The sequence below is a fragment of the Oenanthe melanoleuca genome, chromosome 7, assembly GCF_029582105.1.
Source record: "Oenanthe melanoleuca isolate GR-GAL-2019-014 chromosome 7, OMel1.0, whole genome shotgun sequence".
Taxonomy (NCBI): Eukaryota; Metazoa; Chordata; class Aves; order Passeriformes; family Muscicapidae; genus Oenanthe; species Oenanthe melanoleuca.
Window position 1 is genome coordinate 393,936 of NC_079341.1, and position 24,194 is coordinate 418,129.

Below are 24,194 nucleotides of genomic sequence, written 5' to 3' on the forward strand. Positions count from 1 at the left end.
GTCTGACTCCCGGCCTCTTTACCATTTATCTGTGGGTGGATGACCCGTGGCAGCAGCAAAATCTCGACGAAGGTGGGATTCGAACCCACGCGTGCAGAGCACAATGGATTAGCAGTCCATCGCCTTAACCACTCGGCCACCTCGTCCCATCGCACGCTGATCTCCCCTCTGCCCGCCCGGCCGCCGCCCGTGAAAACCGCCCGCCCCGCGCCCGTGAGGGCCCCGCCCCAGGGAAACCGCCCGCCCCGTGCCCGTGAGGGCCCGGCCTGAGGGAAACCGCCCGCCCCGCGCCAGTGAGGGCCCCGCCCCAGGGAAACCGCCCGCCCCGCGCCCGTGAGGGCCCGGCCTGAGGGAAACCGCCCGCCCCGCGCCCGTGAGGGCCCGGTCCAAGTGAAACCGCCCGCCCCGCGCCCGTGAGGGCCCCGCCCCAGGGAAACCGCCCGCCCCGCGCCGGCCCCGTGGAAACCGCGCGCGCGGGGTCGGACGAAGACCTCGGTAAGTGTCCGGCCGGGCGTACTGCGGAGCCACCTCACGTGACCGCGGAGAGGCAAAAAAAGACTCCTGAAACGTTGCCCTCTCTGAGGCTCGAACTCAGGACCTTCAGATTATGAGACTGACGCGCTGCCTACTGCGCTAAGAGGGCGGTGAAGTCAAGGTTTAGCGTCGGGCCTCCAGTGGCCGAGTGAGGGCTGGGACTGGGACCGGAACCAGAACGGGCTCCGGGAGAGGGCGGGAAGGGACTGCGGCAACTGCATCCGGCCGGCAGGGGGCGACAGGCTGACGAGGTGGCCGAGTGGTTAAGGCGATGGACTGCTAATCCATTGTGCTCTGCACGCGTGGGTTCGAATCCCACCCTCGTCGGGATTTTGCTGCCGCGTAGCGGGTGACTGGGGACCCTCGGGGAGGGCTCGGATTCTTGCGGCACACGGGAACGCGGCGGGGGCGGGAGGGGAAATGGTACCCCGGAGCGCCTGGTCTACCCCGGCATCTGCATCCTCCCAGAAGCAAAAGCCACCGGTGCCCTAGAGATTTTGGGTAGAGGATAGCAAGAAAAATTGACGTAATGTCTTAAAGGGCCAGCCACGGTCTTTATGTAGAAAAGCCCCCACTGGCACCAGGATGCTCTGGGTGACCTGCTGAGAGATCCAAAGGGCTCCCTTGTCCCCATAGGGAGATTCTTCAGCGGGGATTAGCCCTCTCCTGTGGCTCATTCTGGCCATTGGACAGGTCTGGGCACCCTGAGGAGGTACTGAGATTCTGCCAGGTCCCTCCTGCCAGCCCTGCCAGCTGTAGGAGTCTGGAGGGTGGGCTGAGCAGCCAAGCCGAGGGAACTGATCCTGGTGCTGCCTGTGCAAGAGTCCACGAGGCAGGGACAGGAGCAGGTCCTGGGTGGCAGGGATGCCTTGGCCATTGCTACGTCCAGCAGGACCTGGGGTCCTGAAATAAGCTTTCAGTAAAAGCGTGCACCCAAAGTGCTCTGAGTCAGCGTCATTTTGAGGGGCAAATTGGGGCAGTGGGGAACGTCCAGCAGTGCCCCCAGCTTAGGCCAGGGAGGAAAAGCAGCTTCCCAGGCAGCACCACTGGAAGACGAATCCAGCATTCCTGTTTACTAGATAGGTGCTTTGACCAGCTGAGCCAGGGGTGACCCGTGGCCAGAGACACAGCCCTTCCCAGCCCATCCTCATCTCTCTGCCGACTCAAAATAAGGTCACGCTGCAGGACCAATAGCTTGGGACTCCAGGGGCAGGGCACAGCCCCGTGTGACGCTCTGTGTGTCACGCTAAGTTCACAGCCCTGGCACTGCGGGTGTCCCTGAGAGGTAAAAGCCGATGGCCGGGTGCCGTCGGGCTCTGCGCCAGCCAGGCGGGAGCAGGGTGGTAATGCTCAGCTCAAAAGGAGGGCTCATCCGGGATTTGAACCCGGGACCTCTCGCACCCTAAGCGAGAATCATACCCCTAGACCAACGAGCCGGGGCGTGCGGCCCCTCCCGCGCCCTGCCCTCCGCCGCCCCGCCAGAACGCGGCGCGCACGCCGCTGCCCGGCACCGCGGCCCGGGGCCGCTCCCTCCCTGCGCACGGCCCGCCCCCGCAGCCCCGCCGGGACGCTGCGCCTCCAGCGCACATGCCAGCCCCGCACATCCCGCAAATCCGCACCCCGCGGTCCCGCGCACTGCCCCGCACCGCGGGCACGCCCGCTCCCCCGCCCACCGCGGGGCGCGGGGCTGTGATGGCCGAGGGGTGAAGGCGTTGGACTCGAAATCCAATAGGGGTTCCCTGCGCAGGTTCGAATCCTGCTCACAGCGATAGGTTTTACCGAACGTACTGGATGGGAGTTTAACCCCGTGATGTTTATTCACGGCATCTTACCATTCCTTTCCTGCTATCAGGGAATAAGTAGCATGCGTAGGGCAGGGAGCCATGGACAGTGGTCTGGGGCCTGGGAAAATCCTCCCGTTCTAGAGGGCCTGGAGCACCAGGAGAGGTTAGGGATGCTCCTGTGTCTTGGAGGTCAGGTTATCTCCTTTTACCCAGGAGCCAGCTGGAGCAAACGCGAGCCCAGCGTAGTGGGGCCAAGGTGCCCAACTGTGCAGGTTTGGGGTGTGTTTCCACCTTCAGATATGAGGAGACATGGGTCTCACTCACAGAGGAATCTTTCCTTTGGTCAGAGCCTGTCTTCTTTTTCTCTGGAGGTACAGAGCTCTCTGGGGTTTTCCCTTTGTTCCCTTCTAGTCATTGCAGCTTAGGGCTGTGCAAGATGAGTGGGGCAGCTCAGGGGGCTTGCATAGGATGTGGGCACCCACTGTGCACCACTGCTCTCCACCTCACCCTCCCCCGCGACCCCCTGGGCTTGCCATGTCCTCAGGCAGCACCAGCACTTTTTTGGGGGACCCCTCCAACAGGGAGCGGTCTGGAGAGGCAAAAGGACATGGAGATGCTGGGGGTTGGTCCCAAGGCCTCTTGCATGCAAAGCAAGCGCTCTCCCGCTGAGCTACATCCCCTGTGCAAGGTCAGGATTGTGCCCAAGAGTCCTTGCTGTCTTCATAATCCACGTGCCACTGTGGTCACTGGATCTAGGGAAGTTACGCACTATGGACACCTAGAAATGTCAGCCCCAACTCCTGGGTACCATATGATGGATTTCCTTGTTCCAGACTCTGCCAAGGGGAAAAAAGCAGCATCAGCCACTCTTCTCAATTCTCAGAATTTCGGGGCACAGATCTGGGGCATGATTCTCAAGGTGTGAGAGATCCTGGATTCAGCTCCTGGATCAGCCCACCTTTTGGGCATTTACCTTCTTTGGCTGGTTCATGGGATTGTGGCATAACCAGGGCCCTGGCACAAAAGGCTGGGTGCCCTTTTCTGGCTGGGTGGGCAGGATGGACCCCTGAGGCCGGCAGTGTGGGCCCCAGGGATGAGGGGACTCAGCCACACCCTCTCCCTGCCTTGCACAAGGGGATGTAGCTCAGTGGGATAGTGTTTGTTTTCCAAGCAAGAGGCCGTGGGATCCACGCTCAGCATCTCCTTGTCTTTTTCCCTCCAAGAGCTGCTGTATCCCTGGGCATCCTTGGAGGATGCTTCCCTGCGCTGCCTGCCTCATGGCCAGGGCACCTGATTTTTTTCCAGCCATCAGTAAATATGCCTGCATGTTCCCTTTACCCAACCCTCCAGGTGTGGGTACTGAGGCTGAGCAGAGCCCCACACCAGGCTGGGGGATGGCACAACCTGAAGCAAGGTAGGGTGTCCCGGGCTGTCCTCACCTACGTGGAAAACAACAGTGGCTGTGATGGCCGAGGGGTGAAGGCGTTGGACTTGAAATCCAATAGGGATTCCCTGCGCAGGTTCGAATCCTGCTCACAGCGATAGGTTTTACCCACAGCCATATGGGGGTTGTGGTGTCAGGGTTAACTAACCCCTTCCATCAGGATTTTGATCCCTGGAGAGCAGTAGACAGGGATGGGGCAGTGCTCTTGAGCTGAGCAGTGGTGGGCTTGTGGACTTTAGGCTCAGCTCCTGGATGACTCCTTCTTTTGAGCACCTGTGGCATGGTCTCTGCAGTGTCAGGGCACGGATGGTGAGGCACTGCCTGGCACAGAGGGCACAGACAGCCTCTCTAGCTGTGCAGCCACTGGGCTGGGATGGCCCCATCACTGCCAGGAGCACAGTGTTGCCAGGTGCCCGTGGGCACAGGCACAGCTCAGCCATGGCCAGGGCAGGTCCACTCTTGGGTTGGGAAGGAGATGCCAGGGAAGTGGGGGACGGCTGAGTGGGGGCCATGCTGCCACTGCAGTTTCAGGGAGAAGCTCTGCCGTGGTGTGTCCTCCACCTTTGGGGAGCCCTTCCAGAGGCAGATGTGAGTTTATCATCACTGGCCCGTGGAGGAGGTGGGTTCGAAAAGGAGAAAAAAGACCTGGAGATGCTGGGGATTGAACCCAGGGCCTCTTACATGCGAAGCAAGTGCTCTCCCACTGAGCTACATCCCCTGTTTGGGCTCCCCATATCTGGGGGTTTTCCTGACCCACCCTGCTCCTTGTGGCCCTATTTTAAGACCAGTCAGGTGCAGCCCATAGCCATGCTGTCCTGGGCAGAGTGGGAGCATCAGACGAAGTTTAGAAACTTCCACTGAGCAGTGAGGTGCAGAGAGGAAGCCCTGGCTTTCTAAACTTTTCTCAGAGGAGCCTGGGTGTGGCTGGATCCAACCTCAGCCACAGACTTTGTCAGTGGTTCTCTCTAAAATATTGTATAGGTGTAATAGAAGCTTTATACAGCTTTATCCTGCAGGATTAAAAATAAAGCGGATATATAAATATATATGATTAGTTACGATGATTAGATAAAAAAGATCTTAATCAGAATTATTTACTACACAATATAGGCACTATAAGAGCTGCTACAATATAGTGCTTTATGAAGGAATATTGAAGTAATTATAATAAAGAAAATACATTAAAGCTACCAAAACTAATTATTAAGTAGAGGTTGATGTTTCTAACCCATGGATGACTAGGAGCAAATCTGTTCAGCTCAGCCTTAAGGAGGGACCTTGAGGAGTGTCCCCACTCCACGGAGAAATCTCCACACATACACTTCACATACATTTCAATGGCAGAAAACCCTGCCATTCAAATCTGGGACTTTTATACTTTTAAAGTATAAAACAATGGACTTTGAGCCAGATATGTCCAGGCCAGCTGTGACTGCTGAAGAGCTTTAGTAAAGTTATTAGTAATATTACTTGTTTATTCCTTTATCCAGGTATTTTATGAGTTCTACTATATCTTCATCACACTATCAAGATGTTTAAATTTGGGATTGATCAGCCACGCTGGTTTCAGCTTAATTCAATACCAAAAACAACATGACCCCTTTTTTTTCACTTAACACTGATAGTTTGGGAAATAGAGCATTGTTTGAGTTGTTTCCTCCATTCCAGGCAGAGCAATGTGCTACATATGCCCAGGTGACACCCCCACAGCCAGGCAAGGACAAGAGTGATCTCTCGACAGTGACCATCCATCAGAGACAAGAAAAAGTCCAGCCTCACCCCAGGCAGTTCTGTGAGTACTCGAAGTGAAAAAAGGCTTTTGTACCACAAAGCACCACCTGGCTCGTTGGTCTAGGGGTATGATTCTCGCTTCGGGTGCGAGAGGTCCCGGGTTCAACTCCCGGACGAGCCCTAGTTTTTGGGCATCCACGTGTGACGGGGCCAGGGCAGGGGTGGAGGGCTGGAAAAAGTGTTGTCTGTAGAGCAGGGACGGGCACAGTGTTTTGAGCGACCAGCTCCCCAAACCAGTCGGAGCGTCTTGGAAGCAGCAGTAAAGAGGGTGGAGTGTAGCCTGTGACATTTGGGTTTGGAGCCGTGGGGGCAGAGTGGAACGGGAGGCTTGGCCAACTCCCTTTACCCTTGCACAGGGGGATGTAGCTCAGCGGGAGAGTGCTTGCTTTGCATGCAAGAGGCCCTGGGATCGACCCCCAGCATCTCCATGTCCTTTTGCCTCCCCACACTCCTCCCTCATGCACACAGGGCAGCCAGACTCCCGCACATTCCCCCACAAAAAATCCCTGGCGCTTCCTGTGGGCACGGCTGGCTCACCTGGCATTGTGTCCTGCTACTCACCCCAAGGAAGGCAGGAAGGAAATGCCGGTGGACATTTGCCTCCCTGCCCAGCTGCTATGGATGTGCAGACACCCAGTGTCCCTTCCCCACGGCACTCACAGTGTCTCTTGTGCTCACCACCGCTGCTGGGTGACCAGCCGCATGGCAGGGGGGTGCTGGGTGCCCAAAAGAGGGCTCGTCCGGGATTTGAACCCGGGACCTCTCGCACCCTAAGCGAGAATCATACCCCTAGACCAACGAGCCAACATGTCCAACCTTCCCTGCACCTCCCCTCTGCCCTGGGACATCCCAGACATTTCCCCACTTCTTGCCAAAACGCCGCTCTGCGCACACGCTGACACACGGGGCCTTGCCTGCACAGGGACACAACGCACGTGCACCTGCACAACCCTTTACAACCCTTCCGTACCTCCCACTCGCCACCAACTCACACTTCCCACACTGCTCACTGCACTCCCCCCTTACCCCTATCCCCCCACCATTGCACCACCCCATGCACGAACAACAAAGGCACCCCAGCCATGGACAGCAAAAGGCACCCCAGCCATGGACAGCAAAGGGTGCCCGTGCATGGACAGCCCCTGGCACACAGACACAGCCATTTGCTGCTACTGAGGACAAACACTGCTCACAGGGGATCGTCTTGGCAAGATGCTCCATGGGGAAAGGTGGCAGAAAAAGCACCGGCCATTCCAACTGCTGCAAATGGCCGGCGAGGGGCTTTGGGGGAGAAAACAGGCACTGGGAGTGGGAGGTGCTGGACCTGGCATCTCATGGCCACAGCAAGAGGCACCTCCCTGCTCCCAGACTGTGAGAGGCCACATAGACCCCTGTCTGCTCCCAAACCCCAAAAGTCTCTGGGCGAGACTGAGGAACAGAGGGACTGCACCTTGGCTTGTTGTTCTAGGGGTATGATTCTTGCTATGGGTGCAAGATGTCCTGCATTCAAGTCTTAGACAAGCCCTTACTTTTGGCCACCCACCATGTCCAGTGCTGAGGGTGACCTTTGCTGGCTGGGTACATTCCTGTGGGAAAGATGGACTCCAAAGGACTAGCAGCAAGATGCTGCTGGAGGAGAGAGATGTAACTCAGATCAACCCCCAGCACCTCCATGTCCTTTTGCTTTCTGTACCCCCTCCCTGCTGGTTGCAGGACTGACAGTGCTCCCAGGAAAGGCTTGTCGCTGTGTCCTGGCATTCCCAAGGCTGTGTAAAAATCTCATAGCTCTTTCCCTACCCTGCCTGGAGTCCCCAGGATATGGGAGGCCTTTTTTTACCTTCCCGATGGGGTTCAGGGTCTCTCTTGGGGTGAACATCGATGCTGGGGGGAGCAGCTCAGAAGGGGTAGGGTAGTGGGTGCCAAATAGGCAGATTCATCCAAGAGTTGTGTTATAAATGAGCGCAATGGGCCATAAAAGATCAAATAACAATTTAAAAGATTTATTGGTTACAGAAAGCAAAAGCAAATTCAGCGCGCTGGACAGCAGGGGAGTCTCCACTCCACCACCTGCTGCGCCCACCCCCCCTTAGTCTGTTCCTTTTAAGCTGTTAGGTTTTTGGGTGATGTGCTCCTCCTTTAGTAATTCTGCGCATGCTCCTCCAGTTGCTAGGGGGTCTTTTTCTGCCTTCTGGTGGTCGGGGGATGAGGGCGAGTAGTCTTCCTCAGCCACTGACTCCTTTCTTGGCACTTAAAACAATATGTAATTATGCAAGCAAAGCAAAACACATTCTGGCTCTTTACTTTAAGGCCTATCAAGCAGAGCAAAGCAATTAACAAGTTCTAGCGATATCTTTTTCAAGGTCTGTCTGTCAGAGGATCAAAGCAGAACAACTCCCATTCTGACCTCACAAATCTTGGTGATATTCCTCCAAGGTCTAAAGTCTGTCAGGCGAACAAAAGGCCTCTTATTTATTACAAGTCCCCCTTTTTCTATATTATTACTTTTGTTCGCTAAATCTTTGTAATTCCCTCTTACTTAACTCCAGATAATCTTTTTCCTCTTCCCCATTTAAGGCTTCATATTTTGCTCGTATTAACATGAGGTGAGCGGCTTCTAACCTGCTTTTTACAATGCTAATTATTTTGTTGAAAATACAGGGGCCGAAAGCAAGCCCTAAAATTATTAAAATCCCTGGTGCAGCTATGCTTGACAAGAGGGTCGTTAGCCAGGGTGAATATTTAGACCAAGACTCATACCAATTTTGCTGGGCCTCCCTTTCTCTCTTGCGCTGCTCCAGTTGTTTTCGGAGCTCAGCCATGGTGTCAGTTACTATCCCAGTGTGGTCTGCATAGGTGCAACACTCCTCTCGCAAAGCCACACACAGTCCCCCTTGCTGTAAAAACAACAGGTCTAATCCCCGTCTATTCTGCAATACAACTTCTGAAAGAAATCTTATTGATTTTATGAGACCGTCTATTGCCTTCTCTATTTTACTTAAATCTTCATCTACTGAAATTCTAAGATCCTTAAATCCTTGCTGTTGGTTCACTAAGGAAGCCACTCCTGTCCCCACCCCAGCACTTCCTATACTTAGTAATACAGCAACTGTGAGGGCTGTAAACGGTTCTCGTTTCTCTAAGTGGTGTTTTGGAGTGAATTGATGAGCATACACATAGTCTTTTGGGTGGTACACAATCCGGGGGACTACCATGACCTGAATGCAGTATTCGGATGTTTCATTGAAATTAGATATTGATATACACGGGGTTACCCCTAATGTGTTACAAACCCACTTGGTGTTTGCAGCAGGGATCAACCATTGGGCCGGTTTGCGGGAGTCGGTTACAGCCATTCTTACCCCGCAGAGGTGGTCTTTATCCCGAGGTATGTTGCCTATGCACTTCCCCTTCCCAGTTACCTGAGCCACCGATACCCCTGGGGTGCTTTCTTTTCCCCTTTTCCAAAGGCACAAGGAAGGATTGGTCCCGATTATTCTTCTAGACTTTGCTACAGAACCTAAGGCTTCATAAAAGGGTGGATTAATACTGTAGCACAACCAGCACTCTTTAGTTAAATTGGGGTATGTGCCATTTAACACCCTAAAGGTGGCTTGTAGGATTTTCCATAGGGTCCCTCTACTTGGTTGTGTCACGGCCGTGGTCTCCATTAACTGTGATTTATTATTAGCCTCTGTGAAATTTTCTGGGGTCATGCTGTCTAAATCACCTTGATTTATTATTGTGGCTTTTGAGTCTGTTATTGCAGGATTCGGTCCAACAGGTTGAGGATCGTGGGGTACAATTTCCTTCTTTATAACAATATGCCCCCCCCCCCGGTCTTTCCCGGGTTCCCATATTCTAACTCCCCAGAATTTTCCTACTACCCATCCTGGGTCTTGGGGTTGCGTGACGTTAAGATAGACCCATTTGCAAGTACCGATATAAGTCACCACCCCTGACAGATCTGTCCAGGGCTTTTTACATCCATGTGGACCTCTTTCAACCCTTAAGTATTTATCTTGGATTTGAACCGACCATCCCAGGGAAATTGTTTCACAGCCCCAATATCCACAGTAAAATTCTCCGGGGTAGTTACAGTATGACCTCCCTGGGTTAGATGCTGGACACGTGTAGAATACACTATAGGGGCTAGAACCCATCTTATCAAGTAGGTCATCCAGGGTTATGTTAAAGCTAGGACCTTTCGAAGTAATTTGTGTTTGAATTTCCTTCTGACCTTCCCATTGTATTAGTGACCATTTAAAGGGTTCATGGCTTGCAAGCACAGATCTCAAAAGCATTATATATAAGATTCCTAATTGGAGGTGGTAGCTTCCCCATTTTCTACAACTGCTTTTTTTTTTATTTTCCTTCCAATTTACCTCAGACTTTTCTTTTCCCTTGGACTTTTGACGGCTCTGGGTACCTGTTCCTCGTTTTCCCCTTTTGCTCGGGCTCCCCTCTCCACTGCTCTCATCTCCTCTGCCTTGCCCATCAACTCGGTTGCTACGAGCTATGGGGAGTTCCATCTTCTCGGCAGCAGGAGTATTCTTCAGGAGGGGTGTTTGACCCATGCTTTTTGATACGTTTTATGTATTTATACCACTTGTGGTTCTTAATTTGAGGGCTATAGCAACTGAGTTCAGGTACCCACCGTCTGCACAGGGCGGCTACTATCCTAGCCACAAATGGGGCAGGTTCATTAGAGTGATAACAATAGAACTGGGGGTTTATCCCCTTTGTAAAAATTTTCCACCACTCTTCAGATCCTCTTAAAAGTTTTCTGGCAGCCACTTTGGTAGCCAGGACCTGAGAGGTGAGTAGCCTTTGGTCCGAATAACAATTTTTACACACTCCCCTTGGGGGGTAACTGTTGCTGCAATGGGTCCACCACTCCTCCTTACAGACTAAACAAATAAAGCATACAAAAGGGTTACAATTTTCCCAGCAATTTTCAGCATTACATCTTATTTTCACTGCTGCATTCAGCAGATCTTCCCCCCCCCCCGACTGGTGCTCCTGTTGCTCGGAGCTCTGCACAGGAAGGAATAGTATGTTGGATCCCACAGTCTATCTCCCATGTGGAAAAAAGTCTCATACCTGTGGTGGGGTGGGAATAATGTAGCTTGTCTTTTTAATTAGAGCTTACTCGCTTCTTAAGTGTCAGTTTCAGGCTCCCAGGTGTGCCCTTCACTTCCCACCCGGGGTCGTTGGTGAATTTAGACGGATTTACTGGTCCCTTGATTCGGCTTGTGTGAGTCCACCCTTTTTCCACAGTGCGTACTGCTGTGTTTGTTGTAAGCAACACCTGGTAAGGTCCTTCCCACTTGGGTGTTATCGGATTTTCCTTCCAACTTCGGATCAGTACCCAGTTCCCGGGCTGAACTTGATGTAATACAAGATCTAATGGTGGTCTCTGAACCAACATTCCTTTTTCCCATAATTGTTTTTTAAATTTCATCAAAGCTATTAAATACTCGTTAATGTATTGTTCACTAACATTTGGGTTTGTCTGTGCCTTTTCTAAACTATAGGGCATGCCATATAACATCTCGAATGCGGAAATTCCCAAATCCGCCCGGGGTTGAGTCCGAATATTTAGCAAGGCTAGGGGAATGCATTTAACCCATGATAATTTTGTTTCTAGTACCAATTTAGTAAGTTGTTTTTTTTTTTTTATTTCTCCATTCATTTTTTCTACCCGGCCTGAACTTTGAGGGGGCCAAGGAGTATGTTGTTCCCATTTTATTCCTAATGCTGCTGCCAGCTCCTGAGTTACCTTTGATGTAAAGTGCGGCCCCTTATCAGAGTCAATTGTTTCTGGTACACCATACCTGGGGACTATCTCCTCCAGCAGGGCTTTTACTACTGTTCGTGCAGTTTCCCTTGATGTCGGGAAGGCTTCCACATAATGAGTAAAATGATCTACTACCACTAAAAGATATTTAATCCTCCCCACCTTTGGCAATTCGGTAAAATCCACTTGAATATTTGCAAAGGGTTGTTTTGCTAAAGGCCTTCCCCCATGGGGTAATTTTCTGAGGTTACTTCGATTTACCCGCAAACAGGTAGGACATCCCTTTGTGATATGTTTAGCTATATCATGGAGCCCGATGCTCATGTACCTAGTGGCAAAGTGATCCACCAGCCCCTGGGCTCTCCAGTGAGTTTTCTGATGTAACTTATACAATACCCTCTGAGCTATTGCCTTTGGTAACACTTCCCGGCCGTCTGCTAATATCCACTTTCCTGCTTCCTCTGTAACACCCATTCTTCTAAGTCTCTCTTTCTCCTCATTCATAAAGATTGTGTCAGTGTTTTCACCGTCCTTGACTCCATCTTTTCCCCTTTGCCCCCCTTTTTCTTTTAGGACCATTTCCTTTAGGGCTGCCCGTTTTGCCTCCTGATCTGCAGCGTTATTCCCCATGCTTTTTAAATCTATTCCTTGTTGGTGTCCCTTTAAATGAACCACTGCTAACCTTGTCGGCCCTCTCAGAGCTTTTAGTATCTCAACTATAAGTTTCTGGTGTATCAAATTCTTCCCCTGTGAGTTAATAAGGCCCCTTTCTTCCCATAGCTTTCCAAATGTATGGACTACTCCAAATCCATATTTAGAATCAGTATATATTGTCCCCTCCTTCCCCTTAAGAAGTTTCAAGGCCCTTAATATTGCATATAATTCACATGCCTGGGCAGACCATGATCTATTTAATGCACCCGACTCTACCACCTGTAAGTTCGGACCCTACACTATTGCATACCCTGATTTTCTTTTCCCTTCTATTACCCTGGAGGATCCATTCACAAAAAGTCTTTCACCACTTTCTAATTCCTCTTCTTTTAAATTCGGTCTAATCTTCGTCTGCTCCTCTATTGTAGCTATACAGTCATGGGTCAAAAACTCATGCTCCGGTCCCCCATATAAAAATGCGGGCGGGTTCTGTAGTGCAGTGGTTTCTAACGTCAAATTGGGTGCCTCTACCAGAATTCCTTCATACTTTAGAAGCCTAGCATCTGAAATCCATTTTTCTGCTTTTTGCTGTAATACGCTCTGGATGTTGTGAGGGGACATTACTTTGAGATTACCATTAAAAGTAATTTTTCTAGCTTCTTCCACCAATAGGGCACATCCGGCCACTATTTGTAAACAGGTTGGCCAGCCCCTACTCACAGGATCTAAAATTTTTGATAAATATGCAACAGGCTTCTTTTTCCCTGCCCTGAGTAAGTACCCCAAATGCAATACCCTCTTCTATGTTTACAAATAAGAAAAATGGTTTCCTCACATCCGGGAGGCTTAAGACCGGGGCATGGACCAAACTTTCCTTTAATTCCTGAAGTTTCTCTGTGTCTTCTTGACTCCATTTCATTAGCCCTTCCTGTGTTAATTTATGGTAAAAAAATCTAGCTTTACTGCTATAATTTTCAATCCACTGCCTGCAGTACCCGGTAAGTCCTAAAATTTGACGAATTTGTCTCTTGTTTTTTTTTTTTTTTTTTTTGAATAGGTAGTGACATAATTGCTTGGATCCTTTCAGGGTCTATTCTTTTCTCTCCCTTCTTTAAATAGTGCCCCAAATATTTTACCTCCTCCTCTACAAACTGAAGTTTAGTCTTAGAAACTTTTAACCCCTTAAGTCCCAGAAAATTCAACAGCCTTATACTTTCTTTCCTTACATCCTCCTCATGTTCCCCTGCCAGAAGCAGATCATCTACATATTGTATCAGGGTTACTCCCGGTCCTATTTGGTAATCTTGCAAAATTTGTTCCAATGCCTGTCTAAACAAATTTGGAGATTCTGTGAACCCCTGGGGTAACACTGTCCACCTCAGCTGTTGCCTCCTCCCTGTATCAGGGTCCTCCCATTCAAATGCAAAGTAATCCCGGCTTGCCTCATCGAAAGGGCAAGCCCAAAAGGCATCCTTTAAATCTATGACACTATACCATAAGTTATTAGGCCCCAATTTACTTAAGAGTGTATATGGATTTGCCCCCACGGGGAACCGAGCCACTGTGCGTTTATTAATTTCCCTTAAGTCGTGCACTAACCGATAAGTGCCATCTGATTTGCGCACAGGGAGTATCGGTGTGTTGAAGGGTGACATGCATGGTTCTAGCAGCCCCTTGCTCAACAATCTATCTACCTCAGGTTTTAATCCCCATCGACCCTCAGGGGATATGGGATACTGCTTTATTTTTACCGGGACTTCCGGATTTCTAATAATCACCGAAAATGGGGCTATTTTTAGCTGCCCCACGTTTCCTGGATTATACCATACTTCAGGGTTTATCTTTTCTTCGTCCTCCACTCTGAGAGGACAGAGTTTAATTTGCAGTTTCTTTTCTACTACTTCTATCCTAATTCCTAGTTTTATAATCATGTCTCTCCTCAATAAATTATATTCAGATTCTGATACTAACAAAAAGTCTCCCAACCCAATTCTTGATTCTGATTCAACTGTCACCCTTTTAATAACCCCCACCTCAAAAGGTTCTCCCTTTGCTCCTACTACCGTGGCAGTCTCTTTAGATAGACTACATCCTTTTGGCAAGAACTGAATAGTTGATCTTTCAGCTCCTGTGTCAACCAGAAAAACTATTTCCTGGCCATGGGGACCCACCTTCAGTTTTATCAAGGGCTCCTTATGATGTTTCCGTGTCCCCAAGAGATAGAGCCCCTGACCCCTCTAATCTGTCTTGAACTCCTTTTCATCCCGAATCCTGACCCTACACTCTTTCTTGAAATGTCCTTTTTTCCCACAATAAAAACACACCTTAATGTCCTGTCTCTCCCTTGAATTCCTAGACTCCTTAAGCTCTCTTACTGACCGCCTCTGTGTCTCTCTCTGACCCTGTTCCCTACTTTCTCGTACCATCATTCTAACTTGCCGTTTCTAACTTTCCTCTTCCCTTTTTCTTATTTTTGTTATTCCCTTTTTCGGTCAATTTAAAGATAAAAACCTCAGGACGGGCTATCCAGATTTTGCATACTCACTTTCCTCCAAACAAACAGGTTTGGTTTTTTTTTTGGTTTTTTTTTTTTTTTTTTTTTTTTTAATATTTATCCAAATATTTAATCTCTGTTTTATCCAGTCCTCTGTTGACCCAAATATTGGCCAGAACACGTTTCCTGAAATCTCCTTCCCACCCCAAACTTCTACACAGTAATATATCATTTTTGCCTTATCCTTCCCTTCCATTCCAGGGAAATGGTCCCAATTTTCTAGTAAAAATCCTAAGGGACTATCTCTAGGTATGGGTGGGAGTTTAACACTTGCAGGAGGTTTACTCTTCCCCTGCCCCATTTCCTCCGGAGTACCTTCACTCGCACCAACAATCACTTTCGCTTCCCCTGTTTCGTGGCCCACGCCCTCGCGGGTCAATGGGAACCGCACTACTAAGGGTCCGCACTCGCTTGGGGAATCTGGCTGCCAGTCCCCCTCTCACACACACACCACACGTTGTACTCCGGGATCCCGACCCCGCCCGGACGGATCCCTTATACTTACGCGTCCTGCGTCTTCGTCCGGACTTTGTGCACAAAATTTAAGGGGTCAATTGGGCCCTCCTACCTTTGCTTTTGCTTTCTTAATTTTAGGTTCGTCGGTCGAGGCTGGGATAGGACTCCCGTCCCCGGGGCCACCAAAATGGTGGGGCGCGCCTCCCCGCAGGCAGAGAGCCCCTCCAAAATCTCGATCCGAGTACGGCACCAAATTTGTTATAAATGAGCGCAATGGGCCATAAAAGATCAAATAACAATTTAAAAGATTTATTGGTTACAGAAAGCAAAAGCAAATTCAGCGCGCTGGACAGCAGGGGAGTCTCCACTCCACCACCTGCTGCGCCCACCCCCCCTTAGTCTGTTCCTTTTAAGCTGTTAGGTTTTTGGGTGATGTGCTCCTCCTTTAGTAATTCTGCGCATGCTCCTCCAGTTGCTAGGGGGTCTTTTTCTGCCTTCTGGTGGTCGGGGGATGAGGGCGAGTAGTCTTCCTCAGCCACTGACTCCTTTCTTGGCACTTAAAACAATATGTAATTATGCAAGCAAAGCAAAACACATTCTGGCTCTTTACTTTAAGGCCTATCAAGCAGAGCAAAGCAATTAACAAGTTCTAGCGATATCTTTTTCAAGGTCTGTCTGTCAGAGGATCAAAGCAGAACAACTCCCATTCTGACCTCACAAATCTTGGTGATATTCCTCCAAGGTCTAAAGTCTGTCAGGCGAACAAAAGGCCTCTTATTTATTACAAGTTGAATCCAGGACCGCTTGCACTCTAAAACAAGAATCACACACCCAGACTGATGAGGCAGGGTACACTGCTCCCCCAGGGCTGTGGGACAGAGCTATGAGAGGGAATCCACTCAGCATCCTGGGGAAATGTTCCACTTCCGGTCTGCAAAATCTGGGGAATCCTGGGACTACCAAAGTTCCTGCCTGGGGCATTGAAGTGCTCCCGCGGGAGAAGGAAGGGTAGGACTGGGGGTGGCCGGGCGCTTCATTACGCTCCCGTATTAGCTCCTCGCAGGACCCCCAGGAGTGTATCAGGGCGTCCGGTAAAACCTGCCGCTGTGAGCAGGATTCGAACCTGCGCAGGGAACCCCTATTGGATTTCGAGTCCAACGCCTTCACCCCTCGGCCATCACAGCCCCGCGCCCCGCGGTGGGCGGGGGAGCGGGCGTGCCCGCGGTGCGGGGCAGTGCGCGGGACCGCGGGGTGCGGATTTGCGGGATGTGCGGGGCTGGCATGTGCGCTGGAGGCGCAGCGTCCCGGCGGGGCTGCGGGGGCGGGCCGTGCGCAGGGAGGGAGCGGCCCCGGGCCGCGGTGCCGGGCAGCGGCGTGCGCGCCGCGTTCTGGCGGGGCGGCGGAGGGCAGGGCGCGGGAGGGGCCGCACGCCCCGGCTCGTTGGTCTAGGGGTATGATTCTCGCTTAGGGTGCGAGAGGTCCCGGGTTCAAATCCCGGACGAGCCCTCCTTTTGCCGCACCCACAGCTCGGCACACTGCAAACATGCCCTAACATTCGTGCTGGCAGCCTCCGCCCCGCCCGCTCCTGCAGCTGGCCCACGCAGACCTGCCACACCTACACCCGGCCCCTGCATGGCCTCTGCGCCTGCAAAAAAAATCACCTCCCTCCTCTGCCCCACACTTATTCCCCCTCATCCGGCCCACTCACACCTCAGGGACCCCCAGTTCCTGTAAAGCCCTGAACCACCTTCCCCCAGCTTGGGCGGCAGGGAAAGGCAGCAGACAGCGATTTTCCCGGAAAAAGGAGAACACCAGGGCCCAGATTGTGTCAGGGGGATGTAACTCAGCGGAAGAGTGCTTGCTTTGCATGCAAGAGGCCCTGGGATCGACCCCCAGCATCTCCATGTCCTTTTGCCTCTCCACACTCCTCCCTGATGCACACGGGGCAGCCAGACTCCCGCAGATTCCCCCCACAAAAAAAACCCCTTGGGGCTTCCTGTGGGCATGATGGACCTGGGATTGTGTTCTGGTACCCCAAGGCAGGCAGTAAGGAAATGCCCATGGTGTTATGGAGTGTGCAGACACCCAGTGTCCCTTCCCCACGGGGCTCACAGTGTCTCTTGCAGTGACAATTGTCTTTGGGTGGCCATTGGTGCTTGGGGGGGAAGCAGCCAGAAAGGGGGATGAGACTGAGGTTGTGACCACAGGGCAGTGTAGGGTGGCAGCTGGCACAGCTCTGCCAGGGAAAGGAAAGGGAGCAGTATGACCCTGTATGACCTGGGAACCCCCAAACCCAAACAGGATGCTTACAGGACGTGTTGGGCTCCCTGTGCCAGGGCTTTGGGTCAGCACCAGGACTGTTCCCAGCAGCAAAAAGAGATAAGATTTGGCGGCTGGGGAACCCCAAACCTGGAGCAACAGTGTGAGACATATGGGCAGAGAGGTGGGGAGAGGGTCAGTTGTTTTAACAAGCACCCACTATGGAACAATCAGTGGGCTTCATGGCTCAGCTGGTCAAAGCGCCTGTCTAGTAAACAGGAGATCCACCCAGTGGTGCCTCAGCCTGGGGGCTATTTTTTCTCCCTTACCCAAACTGGGGGCACTGCTGGGGGTCTTTGTCCTGCTCTGTCCACTGTCAGTCCCTAGTGCTCTGTGGCCCCAAGCTATACTCTGGAGGTAAAATATATTTTTCTGCTCCCTCTCCCTTTTCTCCTCACATTGGAGAGATGGCCCAAACTTTCCAGAAACCAGGGAATTTGGGAAATAAGAGATACATTAGATACTGTCTGGACCCCCACCATCTTCCCAATTACTTTGCACAACTGGTGCCCAATCATTTAGGAAAACCCTCTGGACACAGGTTGGGTGTGGGTGAGTAGTGGAGATGTCTGGTGCACAAGTTTTCATGGCAACAGTAAATGTCACGTTAGCCTTTGCTACCCTATGAACACAGAAGGGAACAGGGAGAGGGGAAAATAAATCGTAAATGCCTGCTTGTCTCCCTGCCCTGTTGTGACAGGGACTGCCAGGGCTCTGTCTGCCCAGCCTTGCTCACCAAAGGACACCCTGTAGAATCAGCTCCAGGATCACTGTCTGTGGGCAAAGGCAAAAAAAAAAAAATCTGCTAAAATAATTCTGCTAAAATAAAAGTATCCCATTGGGGACGAGGTGGCCGAGTGGTTAAGGCGATGGACTGCTAATCCATTGTGCTCTGCACGCGTGGGTTCGAATCCCACCCTCGTCGGGTCCTCTGGTACCTGTCTCCCGAAGAGCGGCTTTTGGTACCCAGTATCTCGCTCTCTGTGTTTTGCTCTGCTGCGTCAAACACGCGTTAGATTTGCCCCTGGACTGCTATTCCCACGGGCTGAACCTGTTGCTGTGGCTCAGGGACTGACGTGTGGGTGTGTGAATTGGCCGATGAGAGCAGGGTGCCTGACCCCACCTGCCAGGGATCCCATCACCTCTACTCCAGGGGCACTGAACTGTAGGGAGGGAAGGTCAGCACTGGGCATTCCCAGGGATGCCGAGGGGAGCCAAAAGCCGCGCTGGACATCTCTGCAGTGTCCCAGAGGTCCTTATTATGGGGATGGCAGAGCTGCTGTGGACTGGCAGCTCCCTCCTGTGCATGGAGCAGTGCTCACAGTGGAGATTCGTGGAGATAGATGGCAAGATGAAGAGGAAAGAGGTAAAACTGCCTCTGGAATCTTAGTGGTCTTGCAGAGGAAAGTTCTGCATTTGGCAGTGTCTTTGCTTCGAGGCACCTGAGGAAAGGCGTCTTGCCAGTGCCTTCCCTTCTCCCCTCTACTCCTCACCACTGATGAGGATGTGGCCAAGAAATGCCATGGCTTCAAGGCAAGGATAAGGATGCTCAGGCTTAGCTGCCCACACCTTTTTAACCTTTCCTGTGTCTACATTTCCTTCCCATGCCTTGGGGAGATGTCCCTGTCCCAGTGAGGAGCTGCTTCCCTCCATCAGTGTCTCCTGAGCCAGAAACCATGACCAAGCTGCAAGGAAACACCAGCACCATCCCATTCCACTGCCATGAGATTCTGTGGTGCTTGGCCAGTTCTGCTATCCCAGGAAAGGGGGATTCCCTGCCTGGACAGCCAGGTGCCCTGCAAGGGATCTGTGGGAGACTGCCTGGGAAAAATGCATGGGTTTGGGTCCAGCCCTGGAGAGAGACCAGCTTGCAGCTGGAGATGGTGAAATGGGTTGGGGTGGTGGGTGCAGGGGTATGGCGGTGCATGGCAGGGGGATTACTGTCACAGCATGGGACCTGGGACTTGCAGGGCACAGGCAGCCAGGAGAGGATCCTCACTGATTCCCTTGGGACAGCCTTCAACCTTGCTCTAGCACACACATCCCTGTCCTGGTGAGCGGTGATGAGTCCTCCTGAAAGGAATGTGCCACTGTGAGTGGTGCTGTGGGGCATCAGCTCACCAAGGGATCTGGCAATTACAGGGATCCTGTGGCACCATGGAACTGGATCATCTGCAGCCTGGGGACAGTGCCTGGCAGCTGGAGCCAGGCTCTCTCCAGTGGCACCAGCTGGGCTCTGCTCCCTGGGCTGCACACAGCGGCCCTGGAGCAACCCGAGTCTGCCCTGGCAAGGACACAGGCAGCCAGGATGCTCTGTGCCTGGATCTACCTGCATCAGGATTCTGCCTCCTGGCACTGGGGTGTCCCACTCATCCATCAGCCATCTGGGAGTGGTCCCTGACTGTCCTACTACTGGGAGGCAAGCCCGGGGTGAGCACCCTGCATGCAGACATTCCTTGGAGATGGGATGCTCTAGGTCTGTTGCTGCTCCAAGATGTGCCCTTGCCTTTGGCTTTCAGGAGAAATTTTAGGAGAGGTGGAAGCTTCCACCCTCCAGCCAGACTCAGACACATCCAGCCCTTGGGTTGCTGGAAATCAAAATGCAAAGTGGGGAAATTGGGGTTGCAAAGTGCTACTTAGGCTGGTGATGGAAAGGGAAACACATGGATTATTGATCCTGGGCCATGTTTTTCATTCCTTACCTGCAGGAAGAGGGATGACCACACATCCTGGATCTATGCAGAAGTTAAGAAAATGGATCAGACATGTTTGGTTTGGTGAAATTTTCTCAGGTTTGAGGTTCCTCCAGAGAAAGTCACAACTCAAGCAGAAAGTGCTCATTTCTGAAATGAATATGGATTGGAAAATTCAATCTTTTTTTATGTCCCAAATATCTGCCCTTTCCCCTATTGTTTTCCTTTTTAACAATTCAATCAGTACACAAATCTGATTATTTTAACTTCCTAACATGTGTCTTTTGTTTCCCCTGCTGTCTTGTCTCGGAAAAAGACTTCTTTCAGTCCACAGATCTGCTCATATTGGACAGCATTCCCCTTCCGAGTGCCCCATTGCATTTATCCCAAGCATCACTATCTCCACAGATGTTATTCTGGGACATGGTGGTCCAATGTGAGCAGAACCTCAAGTGGTTAAACTGGATTTCAAAACTGAAACACACAGTGAAGCTGCCCGTCCTGTGCCTGGAAGCCTGGAAGGATGTCACCCAGGAAGGGCCACAGAGGCATCAAAAAAAAAAAAAAAAAAAAAAAAAGGAAAAGGAAGAGGGAATTGATTAATGAAGGGAAAGAAAACCAGACTGGTAACAGAAGGGTTTAATTCTCAGTCTGTGGGTCCAAGGTGCACTTGTGATATCAATTTATTATTCAAGAGTGGTGCAAAAAGCAGCACGGTAAAGCTTAAATTAAAACCTCATCTTTTTCTGCTTGCCAAGTCATCATTTAGGAGATTATGAAAAATGAACCCACAGTGTCCTGTCTTACTCCAGGAGCTGCCAGGTTGGTTCTCCCTGAAGCCCATGTCCTCTGCTGAACCTTGGAAAACCTGGTTTCCTTTTTCCCCTTCCAGAATGATGTTAAAAAAATAGTTAAGTTTGACCCCACAACCTTGGGAAGGCTTTGTTGTCCTGACAGGCAGGGCAGAGAGAAGTCACTAGGGATCATTCTGTGCCATCCATTGTAGCCAAGTCATCTCAAGAACTCAAATGACCCCTCAAGCCCCACAAGGCACATCTTTAACATGATGCTGACAGCCCGGCACACACATAGTACATGTGTCCCAATAGGGTTTATTCCAGGGCAGGAGATGTTTGTGCCGTCAACTGGCTCTGCTGGTGTGAAATGAAAAGCCTTTTCAAACTTTCCTTGCCCCTAGAGCTCGTGATGGCTCATCATGGTCCTGCTTGGGACCACATCAGCAATTCCCTCTCCCTACTGTAAGGGTGATTCACGTTTAAGTGCAGCTTGGGATGTCTGGATGTTTAGTAGCTAACAGGCTTCCAGCAGAGCAATCTGCAGCCTGTAATTACTGTAATTAACCCTGTCTTGACGATGTCACTCCATCACGAGGCAGGACACTTGTGACCTTCTGGCTCACTGCTACTACCCTATCTGAAGAGCAGGATGGAAGGGCTCTTGGAAGTCAGCTCGCTGCACAAAATCAGCCAGTGTAGCCAGTGTGTCACCTGTGAGGGTGGACTTCAGAGCCCATGATCACTTTTAAAATCTGATGTGCCTTCCAAGCAGGACTCATACCCCAGGTGTGAGGAATAATAACAAGAAAGGAAAAGGAAAATCCTCTAAGTGCATCCAAACCCATAATAAAGGACTCATGCTGGGCTAGGTCAGGTCCCTGTGTCCACATTGCTCATATCATCACTTCTACAGCCCCTCAGCTTTCCTGTCATCCATAAGACTACTGACACAGGATTTCAGTCCAAATGGATGTTCCTTACATTCAGTTTACATCCCTGGTCTCACCTCAGGTGCACCAGGCAACTGAATTAATTGTGCTGAGAGGAAGGTGGGGATATGTCTGCCCTGAATTTTGCTGAAACACTCTCTTGCCTGGTGGCACAAAGACCTAAAATGTCCCTTGGCATTAGGAGGGAAGGTAATTAATGCCTGTAGTCCAAATAATTTCAATCTTACTCAGTATTACATGGAAGCAAAACATGAGAGATGAAAGAGGGAACTGTTTAATCAGTTGGGTGAGCTTTCCAGGAGAAAACTGCTGGTTGTTGGGGACTTTCAGTGGAAGGCATGCACCCACTCCCCTGGGGGGGGCTGGGCCACCCTATAAAACTGTGGGCACAGTGCTCAGCCCCACCACCTGCTCCACCTGCCGCCACTGCCACCTCCATCTGGGTAAGTCGAAATGGGCTCCATCCCCTTCCCCACCCCTCCCTCCTCCATTCCAGCTCTACAGGACATTGGGGAAGGGTGTATTTCTGCCCTAAAATGAAGAGTGCAAGGGGTTGCAGGATGCAGGGCTTACAGGGTCTGCAGCCACATAATTAGTTGCATCCTGCATTATTTTCCTTGCTGAAGGAGAAAATTAAATTAGAACAGGACATGCCTGGGTTGCAGGGATCGATGTGTCCCTGTTTATGGATGGGCATCAAAGGTCCCTTATATTTTGGGATGGGATGATTCAGCTTATGTTGTGTTGATTTAAGTGAGTTTTGCTTCAACCACATGCATCTTGTGAGCGCCTTGCTCAAAAAAAAGCTCCCCGTCAGCTCAGAGCAGGATTGAGTCTGCTCTCTGGTCCCAGCACCTGGTGCCTCCAACTTTCCCAGACCAACCTGAATCTCAAACTAAACTCCCCTCATTCTCCTGAGTGGTTTATGGGGTGAGGCAGGGAAAAGCCTTCTTTTGGTGTTCCTAAATCATCCAAACTCGCCCTCTAGCTCGCTCTCCCATGCCTCTTATTATGGGAGGTATTGCATGAGGGCTCAGCAGGGTCATACTGCCCTCTGCCTTGCCTTTACACCCCGGCTCTGGCTTCCAGGTGCGCATCCTTGCCGAGCAATGTCCTGCTACGACCTGTGCCTGCCCTCCTCCTGCGGTCCCCGGCCCCTGGCCACCAGCTGCAGCCAGCCCTGCTTCCGCCGCTGCGGGGACTCCACCGCCTTCATCCAGCCGCCCACGGTGGTGGTCACCGTGCCGGGGCCCATCCTCAGCTCCTTCCCGCAGAACACCGCAGTGGGCTCCACGGCGTCGGCGGCGGTCGGGAGCTACCTGCGCTGCTGCGGCATCCCCGTGGGCTGCCGGGGGCTGGGCAAGGCGGGGCTGCTCTGCCTGGGCACCGGCCTCTAGGGTGGCCCCGGCCGGCTCCCCCTGCCCGTGCCAGCGGCGTGCTCAGGAAGGGCAAGCGAAGCACTCGACCAAGACTGGGGAAGTGGATTAAGGAGATGCCCCTAGGTTTCCCAGCAGCTGCCCCAGGAGGATGGGAGCTGTGCGAGCTTGTCATTCCAGGTCATGCCTCTGTACACCTTTATCTCACTAAGTCTTTGTATTTCCATGTTCTACACGGCATTTGCTGCTGGCTGGGCAATAAATGCTTCTAGCAGGCTGTAGATGGCAGATGATAGTCATGGGGTGGGGGGCAAGGGGACACCTTGTAGGGATCAGCTTGTCCCAAAACGGGGTTTGTCCATTTCTTTATTGAGCGCTGGAAACGCACTTGTACTCTGAACTGGTTCACTCTGTTCTCATTAAAGACTTGCTACATCGTAGCCTGAGTCTTCTGTATTTCCTTGTTCTGGAGCCTGGAGGGATGACCTCCTCTGGATAAGCTTGTTGCCGCCGGGAAGGTTTGGTTTTTACATGAAATGGGGGTATCTCCTTCCTAGCTCTTCCCTGTGCTGACAGAAGTGAGTGGTTTGCAACTTTCTCATCCTGGAACGCTCTCCTCCTGCCCCGCAGCAAGCACCTGCTCAGGGAGGAATTCCTGCAGGAGCAGACTTTATTACCTGTTCCCTCAGGGAGCTGGGAATGCAAAATTTTGACATTTCAAAATGGCATTTCCCCTACATTTTACTGAGATTTTTGGGGAAGCTGAGCTAAGGAGGGTGGACATGGAGTCAGGAAAAAAAGGTAGAAGTGGGATTCTTGGCTCCTTTGGATGGGCTTCCTATTCCAAACTCGCCCAGTGTTTAGTGGGTGACAGCAAAGAGTGAAAAAATAAGAGAGAGTAGTTGCTTTATGGATAGGGAACACTGGAGGCTCTGACAATGTAGTGAATTGAGTAAAGCCTCTTTTTAAATGCCATGGGTCATCAGGCAGAACCTTTTCAATTGATGGAAGGAGGAATAGGAGTATTTTGCATAAAGCTTGTGAG

At 51.4% G+C, this 24,194-nt stretch overlaps 1 protein-coding gene and 15 non-coding genes across 19 annotated transcripts; 9 read left to right on the plus strand and 7 right to left on the minus strand.

Moving 5' to 3' along the window:
• Positions 1-64: 64 nt before the first annotated feature.
• On the minus strand, positions 65-146 carry TRNAS-GCU (transfer RNA serine (anticodon GCU)). The gene has a single exon. It is a non-coding gene; the product is annotated as a tRNA-Ser (tRNA).
• Positions 147-318: 172 nt separating this feature from the next.
• LOC130255306 (feather keratin 2-like) lies at positions 319-23,588 on the plus strand. Of its 4 annotated transcripts, none has more exons than XM_056495798.1 (4): positions 323-495; positions 5,431-5,554; positions 20,042-20,125; positions 22,863-23,588. In XM_056495798.1, the coding sequence occupies exons 3-4, from the start codon at positions 20,050-20,052 to the stop codon at positions 23,168-23,170; spliced, it is 384 nt and encodes a 127-aa protein (XP_056351773.1). In that variant the 5' UTR covers positions 323-495; positions 5,431-5,554; positions 20,042-20,049; the 3' UTR covers positions 23,171-23,588. The 4 variants fall into 4 exon arrangements, with proteins under 4 accessions (XP_056351771.1, XP_056351773.1, XP_056351772.1 ...); XM_056495797.1 differs by having other exon boundaries at positions 364-682; XM_056495796.1 differs by lacking the exon at positions 20,042-20,125 and having other exon boundaries at positions 319-495.
• Positions 571-643, minus strand: TRNAM-CAU (transfer RNA methionine (anticodon CAU)). Its single transcript has one exon. It is a non-coding gene; the product is annotated as a tRNA-Met (tRNA).
• On the plus strand, positions 780-861 carry TRNAS-GCU (transfer RNA serine (anticodon GCU)). Its single transcript has one exon. It is a non-coding gene; the product is annotated as a tRNA-Ser (tRNA).
• Positions 1,899-1,970, minus strand: TRNAP-AGG (transfer RNA proline (anticodon AGG)). Its single transcript has one exon. It is a non-coding gene; the product is annotated as a tRNA-Pro (tRNA).
• Positions 2,221-2,302, plus strand: TRNAS-CGA (transfer RNA serine (anticodon CGA)). Its single transcript has one exon. It is a non-coding gene; the product is annotated as a tRNA-Ser (tRNA).
• On the minus strand, positions 2,927-2,998 carry TRNAA-UGC (transfer RNA alanine (anticodon UGC)). Its single transcript has one exon. It is a non-coding gene; the product is annotated as a tRNA-Ala (tRNA).
• On the plus strand, positions 3,778-3,859 carry TRNAS-UGA (transfer RNA serine (anticodon UGA)). Its single transcript has one exon. It is a non-coding gene; the product is annotated as a tRNA-Ser (tRNA).
• TRNAA-CGC (transfer RNA alanine (anticodon CGC)) lies at positions 4,409-4,480 on the minus strand. The gene has a single exon. It is a non-coding gene; the product is annotated as a tRNA-Ala (tRNA).
• On the plus strand, positions 5,603-5,674 carry TRNAP-CGG (transfer RNA proline (anticodon CGG)). Its single transcript has one exon. It is a non-coding gene; the product is annotated as a tRNA-Pro (tRNA).
• TRNAA-UGC (transfer RNA alanine (anticodon UGC)) lies at positions 5,910-5,981 on the plus strand. Its single transcript has one exon. It is a non-coding gene; the product is annotated as a tRNA-Ala (tRNA).
• Positions 6,286-6,357, minus strand: TRNAP-AGG (transfer RNA proline (anticodon AGG)). The gene has a single exon. It is a non-coding gene; the product is annotated as a tRNA-Pro (tRNA).
• TRNAS-CGA (transfer RNA serine (anticodon CGA)) lies at positions 16,117-16,198 on the minus strand. The gene has a single exon. It is a non-coding gene; the product is annotated as a tRNA-Ser (tRNA).
• Positions 16,449-16,520, plus strand: TRNAP-AGG (transfer RNA proline (anticodon AGG)). Its single transcript has one exon. It is a non-coding gene; the product is annotated as a tRNA-Pro (tRNA).
• TRNAA-UGC (transfer RNA alanine (anticodon UGC)) lies at positions 16,847-16,918 on the plus strand. The gene has a single exon. It is a non-coding gene; the product is annotated as a tRNA-Ala (tRNA).
• On the plus strand, positions 18,177-18,258 carry TRNAS-GCU (transfer RNA serine (anticodon GCU)). Its single transcript has one exon. It is a non-coding gene; the product is annotated as a tRNA-Ser (tRNA).
• Positions 23,589-24,194: the final 606 nt, after the last annotated feature.

Coding starts and splice junctions, on each gene's coding strand:
- LOC130255306 (XM_056495798.1), top strand. CDS start 20,050: ATGACCACACATCCTGGATCTATGCAGAAGTTAAGAAAATGGATCAGA. Junction 20,126..22,862: donor GTTTGGTGAAATTTTCTCAG/GTTTGAGGTTCC, acceptor TCTGGCTTCCAG/GTGCGCATCCTTGCCGAGCA.